The sequence below is a fragment of the Panthera pardus genome, unplaced genomic scaffold (genome assembly GCF_024362965.1).
Source record: "Panthera pardus isolate Hobbes unplaced genomic scaffold, ASM2436296v1 HiC_scaffold_10, whole genome shotgun sequence".
Taxonomy (NCBI): Eukaryota; Metazoa; Chordata; class Mammalia; order Carnivora; family Felidae; genus Panthera; species Panthera pardus.
Genome location: NW_026526655.1, coordinates 57,196,995 through 57,207,563, shown reverse-complemented (window position 1 = coordinate 57,207,563; position 10,569 = coordinate 57,196,995). Strand labels below are relative to the sequence as shown.

The 10,569-nt window shown below is 54.8% G+C and overlaps 2 protein-coding genes across 2 annotated transcripts; both read left to right on the top strand.

Annotated features, from left to right (window-relative positions):
* The first annotated feature begins 959 nt into the window (after positions 1–959).
* HOXD13 (homeobox D13) lies at positions 960–3,989 on the top strand. The gene is made up of 2 exons (XM_019460257.2): positions 960–1,734; positions 2,530–3,989. The coding sequence occupies exons 1-2, from the start codon at positions 960–962 to the stop codon at positions 2,778–2,780; spliced, it is 1,026 nt and encodes a 341-aa protein (XP_019315802.1). The 3' UTR covers positions 2,781–3,989.
* Positions 3,990–6,621: 2,632 nt separating this feature from the next.
* HOXD12 (homeobox D12) lies at positions 6,622–10,569 on the top strand. Its single transcript, XM_019460347.2, has 2 exons — positions 6,622–8,488; positions 8,638–10,569. Exons 1-2 carry the CDS (start codon positions 7,915–7,917, stop codon positions 8,874–8,876), a joined length of 813 nt encoding a protein of 270 aa, XP_019315892.1. The 5' UTR covers positions 6,622–7,914; the 3' UTR covers positions 8,877–10,569.

Genomic DNA, 10,569 nt, shown 5'->3' with positions numbered 1-10,569 from the left:
GGACCAGGCATCCGTCCTTTTCTCCCTGGGGCAGATCGTCACGTTCGCCGCGTCAAGGCCGAGTCTTTTCGTCCGCTTGACTTACTTGTAAGTCTCTGTCCCGGCACCAAGGGCGCTTCGTGGGCATTTTCCTGGTGGACGGTGTGTGTGTGTGTGTGTGTGTGTGTGTGTGTGTGTAGGGAGGGTCTGCTCCAATTGGTCTTAATTCGGAGGATCCTTTATGAGAACATGCGTGAAATGCCTTTGCCCGGTAGCAATGCTTAACGTAGGGAAAATTAGCTCCCTCGGGTTTGGGGTCTAGGTCAGCTAATCCAAGGGATTAAGCAACAGGGTCAAAAATCAGGCTGTTTTCACATCATTCTGACCATCTCTGTCCTTCGCCTTCGTTTGGTTGTACGGCTCGGGGATCCGAGGAGAGGTGGCAAAAACAGCCGTGGCCGAAACAAGCGGCAGGCCTCGGCGCCCTTCTCAGTCGCAGACAGGGCCTAGGATGGGCGGTCGCGCAATCAGCTCGTGGGGGTTGGCTTCGGCGCAAACGCCAGGGTCCAGAGGAGGGCGGGAAGGGGCGGTGGGCTGCGCTAGGGGCTGGGAAGGGGTAGGGGCCGGGGTGGGTGGGTCCAGCGGGGCCCCGGCCTGGAGCCAGACTCTCCCGCGCCCCCACCCCCACGTGGCCCCGCGCAGCCAATGGCGCGGCCCCGAGCGGGAGCCCTCGGGGAGGGAGGAGGCCCCCCGACCGGCCCCGGCCCCCTCCCAACCTGAACTTCGTTTTTATAAACGTCCCGCGATGAGCTAACCTGTTGGAGGGCGGGCGGGCGGGAGGCGGGAGGCTCGCAGAGGGAGAGAGGGCGAGAGGAAGAGGGCGGGAGCCAGAGAACGAGAGAGAAAGGGGAGGAAGCGCGCCGCGCCATGGTGTCCTGCGCGGGGCCGGGGCCGGGGCCGGGGCCGGGCCGGGCCGGGCCATGAGCCGCGCCGGGAGCTGGGACATGGACGGGCTGCGGGCGGACGGCGGGGCCGCCGGGGCGGCCCCAGCCTCCTCCTCCTCCTCCTCCGTGGCGGCGGCGGCGGCCCCCGGCCAGTGTCGCGGCTTCCTCTCGGCGCCAGTGTTCGCCGGGACACACTCCGGGCGTGCGGCGGCGGCAGCGGCGGCGGCGGCGGCAGCGGCGGCGGCGGCCTCGGGCTTCGCATACCCGGGGACCTCGGAGCGTGCGGGCTCCGCCTCGTCGTCGTCATCTTCGGCTGTGGTCGCAGCGCGTCCAGAGGCTCCCTCCGCCAAAGAGTGTCCCGCGCCCGGCGCGGCCGCTGCAGCGCCTCCGGGCGCCCCAGCTCTGGGCTACGGCTACCACTTCGGCAACGGCTACTACAGTTGCCGCATGTCGCACGGCGTGGGCTTACAGCAAAACGCTCTCAAGTCGTCGCCGCACGCCTCGCTGGGAGGCTTCCCGGTGGAGAAGTACATGGACGTGTCGGGCCTGGCAAGCAGCAGCGTACCGGCCAACGAGGTGCCCGCAAGAGCCAAGGAGGTGTCCTTCTACCAGGGCTACACGAGTCCCTACCAGCACGTGCCTGGCTACATCGACATGGTGTCCACCTTCGGTTCCGGGGAGCCTCGGCACGAGGCGTACATCTCCATGGAGGGCTACCAGTCCTGGACGCTGGCCAACGGGTGGAACAGCCAGGTGTACTGTGCCAAGGACCAGACACAGGGCTCCCATTTTTGGAAATCCTCCTTTCCAGGTAGGGGCGACGGGGGAAAGGGGTGGCCGGGAGGGAGGGAGGGAGGGGAGGGAAGAGGGAGAGAGAGAGCGCGAGAACGAAAAGAAAGCGCTAGTAGTGTATGCCCCTACTTGGGAGCTGCGCTAGTCCTCCTGGCCGGCCAGGGTTAACCTATGGAACAGTTCGTCCAGTTTGCCTGAAATCTGTACATTTCTCCTTTGATTTCAACTTTCTCACAACCCTTTTCTTCTGCCTGCGGGTACAAGCCTGTTTTTCTCCCACAGTTGAAGGTCTTTGCGTGCCCTTTGCCCAGGCCTTGGCCCCTCCTCCCCAAAGAAGTGTCAGTGTTGGGCCCCACTTTTGAAGCACACGTCTGCCCCAGGGTGACCACTAAGCTTCTAAGAGCTCACAACCTCCAAACACAGGAACACAAGAAATCAAAGCTTGAACAACAACAACAACAAACTGGATTTTTAAAAGACTGTTTGTATGTATGCCACAGGCATTTGCAGAAACTGTCCTTGTAACTGTCCACAATAACCATGCCATAAAATTGAAGGCTTGTTAAGATGCTGGTTTGAGAAACCATGATGATCCATCAGCATCAAATGGCCTTCACTTTGAAGTGTAAATAATCTTTCTTTAATAATGTGTAAATAATATGTCTGTGTAAACAATAATAAAATGCAAACAGCCTGGTTTTCTTTATTCTCCATACCCCTTCCGAATGTACACACACAGTCCCCAGTGGTGCCCCCAGAAACCCTGGTCTAATTTTTTTCGTGCTTTTTTTTTTTTTTTTTTTTTAAATACCAGGGGATGTGGCTCTAAATCAGCCAGACATGTGTGTCTACCGTCGGGGGAGGAAGAAGAGGGTGCCCTACACCAAACTGCAGCTCAAAGAACTGGAGAACGAGTATGCCATTAACAAGTTCATTAACAAGGACAAGCGGCGGCGGATCTCAGCCGCCACGAACCTATCCGAGAGACAAGTGACCATTTGGTTTCAGAACCGAAGAGTGAAAGACAAGAAAATCGTCTCCAAGCTCAAAGACACTGTCTCCTGATGTGGACCAGATTGGTCAAAGAGAATTTAAATGCTTTCAGTTGTCTCCAAAAGACCTTCGGAAAGACTTGAATATGTATTTAATTCCTCCCACCTCCCTGCCAATCATGGCAAATTTTGTGAATTGTTTTTCTCTCTTCCCCTATCAGGCTCTAAAACCTTTTGCTACCCCAACCTGACTTTGTAGTTCTGTTTCTTACTTGCTTATTATTGATTTTGTTCTTGTCTAGGTTTATTTTTTATGATGTTTTTAATGTTCTGTTTCTCCCTCCAGGCCAGTATAAAGGACTTGAAGTACTTTTGAATAATACCCCCCCCCAAAGAATTTCAGAAGTGCCATTATGATTTTAGGGTTTTATTCTCTTAAATTACTTCAAATGCCTGTTTCCAGCACTGATTATCTTCATAATCTATTAGGGCAGAACGATTTGCAGTCATTCATATCCTGTGATTGGGCAATTTAATCATTAGCTCTCAGCAGTCACCCTGAGGCAAGTGGAAACAGCTCTGGGCAGGCAGCGCTCTAAGGTCACTGGGAAAGTCTAAAAACAGGCGGCTGGAGGTACTCTGATGGCTTTAAAAGCAGCTACCTTATTAAATAGGGTTTGTATCGATATTGAAATGAAGACAATCTTCCCTACTTCAGATCTTTCATTTGCTGTTGTACTTCTATGTGTTTAGTATATGTCGTCGATTTGTGCTTTTATAATCTTTAATTTGAAAATAATTTGTCCTCATGGATGCCTTCATTTCCCCAGCTCTGAATGCAGATATTTAAATGGCTGCAAATGTGAGAGTAATCCATGGATGGTATAAATGCACACCTTCTCCTTGACCCTGGGTCTGTGGGACTAGAACTGAAGTGATCTCCTCAGTCCCCTGAAAGAGAATGAATCAATGTGGCCAAGGGTGGGAACTTTTGTCCAGAACCCAATGAAGAACTTGACTGTCTGAACAAATGTATTGAGCCCCTCGTGGAATTTTAAAACATCTAACAAATATGAAAATGTGGAGCTCTAAAGTTCAAGGTGGAAAAAAAAATGATGTGATGATAAATAACTACTTTTTAAAGTGCTGCATATTTATACAACCAAGAGATATTTTTGTAGATGAAATGTCTGTGAGCTGGGATATGTGTGCAGTGCTTCAGGCATTTAAAAATGATTTTTTTTATTCCTAGGGAGATGCAAATAAACAGAACTCTCTTGTTTCTTCGTCTTTTATATATTTTCTTTTTCCAAGCTTGTGTTACCTCTTGTGTTCTTATTTATTATAAAATCTTGTTGTCCTCAACATTATGATGTTCGCTATAGATGAAGGAAACTCAATAACAGTTCTACTCTGAAACTCCACTCCATTTCCGCCACCCCTCTCCACCCTTTTCCCTGTGGCTTTAACATAAGTAGTGATGTCTTTAAATGAGAATATAATTTGCGGTGTCTGAAATGGTATTTTTTACCGGACAAAAAAAAAAAAATCTCCAATAAAATTTTACTTCTCTTTCAATATTATCACTTTATTCAACTAGTTTTATTTTTTTAATCAATATGTATGTTTGTGTCTGGGTGTAGGAAATTGTGCTCACTTGAAGGTGTTCTTCCTAGAAAGGCTGTTATAAATATCTACTCTTGGAAGATCCTGAAATTAGACACATCCATATTTGGCAATTGAAAAAGAAACATTTCAGGCTGATCCCTTATCGCCCTTTCCGAGCAGCCTCCAAACAGCGTTTGAGGACTGAAAACCATAATTATACGCCCTAAACCTCTAGACGCAATTTTTAGGCCCAATGAACTTGCTTTTTTGAGGCCTTTTTGCCACTCAAGGAAATGGCCGCTGAGGAGCTGCGTGCCTCGTGTTGTTAGCGCCTAGGCACAATCAGTTTAGTGGTTGCTAACTTTTTGGTATGTAAGTTAAATACGCATGTTTAAAACCTCACACAATATGTAAACTCTTATGGCGGGGGGGCTCCCTTATGGATCCGCTAGAGAAAACGCAGAGACCCAAGGTCCGGAGCTACTTTCGTTTTCTCTGGCCCGGCTTGATTTCTTTCATATCTTGCATCGATGGTTGGCTGTGGGCGGCCAACTTCGTTTTAACTGGCAGAGATAGAGAGACACAGAGGGAGACAGAGGCAAACAGAGAGAGAACGGACTACGACTCAAATTCTGGAGAAGTAACCCTGAACATAACTAACCCTGGACATAACTACCCCGACCTTCCACTTTAAGGAAGAGTTTCTAATTAGCATGTTGCTTTCCTCGCAAGATGTGCTTTCATCTGAAGCAGGCCTGTTTTCCCTTCTTTTCCAACGTCGTTTTCCCTCCTTTTTGGTAAATTCCAGACTCCAGGGCCGCACTCCATTTCTCAGGTCCATTTCTGAGGTTTCCTGTCGGATGCGGGGATTGCCTGGAGGTTTTCCTTTCATCCGTAGTTTGCTGGTCAGTTTACTCTGCCTAGGAGAAATGGGGAGGTTTGCTGAAGATTAAAACTGCTCAAATGCTCTCCGGTGGAATTTGAATTGATGGCTAAATCAATAACAGATGAAGACGTTGCTATTTATATGCATTCCTTTTATATTCCGAATTGAGGAGGGAGGAGAGGAGCCGGTAGGTGGCCCGAGCGCTGGTAGGGAGGCCCACGGGGAGCAAAGGCGAAGGGAGCTTGGGAGAGAGGCCTTTCTTCGGGCGGAGACCGAGAGGCCGCAGGGAGGACGCGTCTGAAACCTAGCAGGTTTGGAGTGCCGCTGGTGGAGACTCCAGGCCCGCGCGTCTACGCGTGATCCAGGAGGCGATGGAGGCTTTTGCAGTCGGGACGCACCGCCAGACAAAGGGGCGGCCGCGACACTTCCCCGTGTCTGGCAGCCTGCCGGGTGCCTCTGACTCCGCTGTCCCCGCCAGCCTTGCTGCCACGATCTCCGGCTTTCCGAGACGCTTGGCGGAGCCTGGCAGCGGGCCGTGACCGCACGGGCTGGCGACCCCAGGCCGGCTGTGCCGCCCTTCACTGTTGATCTTGACCGTGCGGCGGCGCCTCGCCAGGCGTGGAGCTCGCTCGCCATCTCCTGGGCGGTCGGCGGCATTGGCAGAACTCGCGGTTTAGCTCCGCGGCCAAATCCTCTCCCATTCTCCAGCTCACCAGCCAAGCCTCCTGCCCTTCCCACCAACACCTCCACCCCGCCCCCGCCCCCCGCCCCGCCCCGCCGCGCAGTCCTCAGCTCCAAGCTCTTAGCTCCCAGCGTACAACTTTGCCTGCTGGACCTCGGAAATTACAAACCCAGGAGATAAGGTGGGGCAGATGAACACCATTCTGAGCCAAAGAGAAATGGAGGGAATCTAATTGTTCTAGTCTTTCATTGCTCACTTAGTGCCTTTATGTCTTTAGTCCCCAGGGGTAAACCGCTGCTGTGCGGCTGCCTAAGGGTCCGGAGAAGACACCCTTGGACTTGGAAATACCGGAGCATCGCTGCATGCTGAGACGGGAGGAGATGAGACTCCAGGGATCCCTGGAGCTGGAGCTTTTGGGCCTGGGGAGTCTGTAGCTCCTGGAAAACAGGGAGAGTTTCCCAAAACGAGAGCCTGGATCCCTTAAGCCCCTAAGAACTGAGGTTGCAGCTTATGCCTACACCTCCCCCACGCCCCCACCCCCAAGGACGGGGAGTGGAGTTTTTTTCCCTCTGTTTCTGAGCTGGTAAGGAAACTCTGACAGAACCCTGGGGAGTCTCGGACATCCCCATCCTCACCCCATACCCCCGCCCTAGAGCGGGAGGAAGAGACCGACTGCGTTCCCCAGAGCCGCCCAATTGGTCGCCATAACTCACAATAAAGTCTCAGCGCGGTGGTCAGCCTTGCCCTCCGGCGGCGCCTGTGTGGTCTCCGTGCCGGAGCTGGCGGTCTAACCAATTCCAGCTTGGCTCGGGGACCGCGAGGCGGGCTGCAGGTTGGGGTGGCCGCCAGTCACGCGGCCGCTGGGTTTCTTGGGACCGAGGCAGGGGAGGAGGACCCATAGCCCTCTGGCCAAGCTAAACCGGAGGGCCTGCGGAGGGGGCTGCCACATTGCCCCCGACGAGGGAGCGCCGCCCCTCCTGCTCAGGCCCCTGTTCGCCAGAACTCCGAACCCGCCAGCGGCCTTGGAGGCGCTGAGCGGAGCAACGCCGCTAGCCTGCTGCCTGGGCGAGCCGTGCTGTTCCCCGCCGAGTGACTCTGGCTCTTCTGTCCTTCCACACCAAGTCCGGGGAGCTCGTTCTGCTCTGCCCGCTGCAGAGGAGTTGAACAGCTTGGAGTTCTGGTTGGCAGGACGTAGTCGCCAAGGTGACTCCTGGCAATAAAAGGAATGTAGCCTTTGGCCACGATTGGCCAATGCAGCTGCCCCTTCCTGGGCCAGCATTCTCCACGGACCGGGATGGCCGCAAATTTCCTGGGAGCAGAGGACTTGGCCATAGAGAAGCGCACCAGAATTGGTTTGAAACCACCTTCCTGGGCACCAAACTTGGGCAGAGTTTGTGATGCATTTCTCCTCCATCAGCAAACCTTTGGAGCATGCCGGGTTCAGGCCGTGTGTGGGTCCTCGATGCAACATGACCAGTGCAGAATCCTCTCCAGAGGGACAGGGGCAGGAAGGAATCGGCCTAGGAGTAACATAGCTCAGGCCTAGGGACAGAGCTCGTGGTCCCACCAGACAGTGGACTCTCTAGACAAGCCTAGCCAGAGGTGCACAACGCTAGAAAAGGCCTTAGCTGCAACTTAAAGCTTGTGGAAGCAAGCCTGGTCTAGGTAGCCAGTGGGAAGGGGGAGTGCAAAGCCAATCAAGACCAAGAAGGATCCCAAGGGACATTGGGGCAAAGGCACCCAATGTTCCCCGCTCCTGAAGCTGAGCCCGGAAACTCACAGTGGTTTCACCTTCGTTCCACGTTCCTTGGTTCTTCTGCCTAGCAGCCTCCTCCTTCTCCATCGAATATTGCGGGAGTTATCATAATACCCTGAAGGGGGGGAAAACGGGTCGGGGGATGTAGGCGGTGCTGAAATGACCGGCTTTGAAGAACCTGCAGGCAAAGTTTCGTCCAATCGTCTGAGCCTGTCCTCTTATTCCCGGTTGTAACTAAATACTGCTGCGAGCGCAGCCGAAGCCCTTTGTTGGAGATGTGTGAGCGCAGTCTCTACAGAGCGGGCTATGTGGGCTCGCTTCTGAATCTGCAGTCGCCTGACTCCTTCTACTTCTCCAACCTGCGGCCGAATGGCGGCCAGTTGGCCGCGCTCCCCCCCATCTCATACCCGCGAGGGGCGCTGCCCTGGGCCACCACGCCCGCGTCCTGCGCCCCAGCGCAGCCTGCCGGTGCCACCGCTTTCGGCAGCTTCTCGCAGCCCTACCTGGCCGGTTCCGGGCCGCTTGGTCTACAGCCCCTGGGCGCCAAGGATGGACCCGAAGAGCAGGCCAAGTTTTATACGCCCGATGTGGCCGCTGGGCCGGAGGACCGTGGCCGTGTGCGGCCGCCCTTCGTCCCCGACTCTAGCCTGGCCCCCGCGGCCGCTGCTCTCAAAGCGGCCAAGTACGACTACGCGGGTGTGGGCCGTGCGGCAGCGGGCTCTGCAGCCCTGCTCGAGGGGACCCCCTGCGCTGCCGGCTTCAAGGACGACACCAAGGGCCCGCTCAACTTGAACATGACAGTGCAGGCGGCGGGCGTCGCCTCTTGCCTGCGACCTTCGCTGCCCGACGGTAAACGGTGGCCATGCTCCCTGGGCCAGTCTGGGCTGGGCTGGGAGGTGGGGTGCAGGGGAGAGTGTGCAGAGGGAGGGAGCCGCTGGGGGCGGGCAGACAACTGGGAGCAGCCGGCAGGGCTGACTTGGGTTGGGGCTGTGTTGCAGGCCTGCCGTGGGGGGCGGCCCCAGGGAGGACCCGCAAGAAGCGGAAACCCTACACCAAGCAGCAGATTGCGGAGCTGGAGAACGAATTCCTCCTCAACGAATTCATCAACCGCCAGAAGCGCAAGGAATTGTCCAACAGGCTGAACCTCAGCGACCAGCAGGTCAAAATCTGGTTCCAGAACCGGCGTATGAAAAAGAAGCGCGTGGTCCTGCGCGAGCAGGCGCTGGCGCTATACTAGCCCCCCGCGTGGCCGCGGCTGGCCAGGCCTGCCCTTTTAAGCCGAGGCCTGGCGTGGAGGAAGAACTGGGACTAGGGGCTTTTCCTTCCGCTCCTTCTCCGCTGGTCCCAAGTACCCTCCCACTCAGTCTACAGCCCAGGAGCCCTGGCCAGTTGGGCCTCCACGCTTTCCGATCTCTGGGAGGGGCCTGCAGAAGTTGCAGCACAACCTTGGCCTTGAGGCTTCCCAAGTGGGGGCCTGGGGTCACCTGTCCTAGCTCTTGTCCGGGGCATTTACACGGGGGCTCACTCTAGCACCCTTGTACTTGGAATTCTGCTTCCACCTAGACTCCCTTTCCTCTCCTCCCCAGTTCTTTTTGAATTTAGCAGGCACCTCACTAGAGCACAGAGTGGAATTGAATTTAGGAAGGCCTCCGGGAAGGAGTAGAAAGGGCTGCAGGCCCAATTCTGTCTCTTTGCCCCCAAAGCCGCTTGTGGCAAAGCCAGAATCGTGGCTCTGGAGTGAGGAAAGGGTGCCGCCCCTCTCCTGTCTGCCCTGGCTGCTTGCAGAGGACAAAAGCTACCCTAGACCTTCAGACTTGGGGAGGAAAGGCAAGGGGAAGAAGGCTGGGGTGGCTGGACAAACTCATGGACACCTCCGACTTTGGGCTGGGCTGACCCTTACAGCTGGGCAGAATGGGGTGGATACTTCCTTCCCATGGATTCGAGCAGGGAGGCTGAGGCTCCACCACAAACTGAAATCTCTAGACTGTACTGGTAAAACTCCCCTACGTCTCCTATCTCCTCATACACGCCTAGGCCAGAGCCCTGCACTCTGTAACTGGACTGAGCTCTGGTGAGGACAGCTGCTAGTCTGCTTTGAGGCTGGAGTGCACTAAGAGGTGGGGAAAATATCCAGGGGGAGGAGAAGGGAGTGAGCAAGGATAAGGGTGTCCTACGTTCCAACTGTAAATATGGCTGTCCTGTCGAGGTGGGTAAGGGTGCGGACATGTCTTTCTTGAATTAGGATAATTAGGCAGAGGTGAGAGGCCCTCCAGTAGTCAGGGGGTGAAGGAGGAGGCCCTTCAAATCCTCAGCCCCTGGTCGCTGCTCTAGACCAAGTAGAGAGAAGTTCCCCTCTCTCACCCTCTTCACCACCAGACAACCCCACTGGGGGCCTTTCTGTGCCTCAGCGCTATGCCCTTCCTGAGCCCATGCCTGGCCTGCCTCCATGGAGCCTGTAAGGCCCTGGGCCCTGCTGGGCTTGCTTTGTTGCAGCTGGGGTTCCTGAATGCCAGGTAGAGGTGTTTTGCATGTGCTGGGGTGTCCTGTCTTAACCTCACTGAAACTGAGCACCCCCCTCCAGCTCCTTCTATCATCCCCTACCTCTTTTCCCTCTCCTTCTGAGAAGTAGCGCCCCCCAACTTCAACTGAGATGTATGACAGCCAAAGAGTTGATTCCTTCCCAAAGTCGGATGACTTGTTTTTAGTGGGGGACTAGGCCCTAGATGGGGAGTGGGCACCCCACATAGCCCCAAGCCTCAGCCCAACTGACCTCAGTTGATGTTTTGACTAATTGCATTTTCTCTGCTATCTAATAGTTGTTGTGCATGTTTTATGTTGTTCTGATTTTGTCAAAAAAAAAAAACCCACAATAGCTTGTACATATCAGATACATAGAAATGTTTTGAATGGAAATAAATATCCAAGTCCCA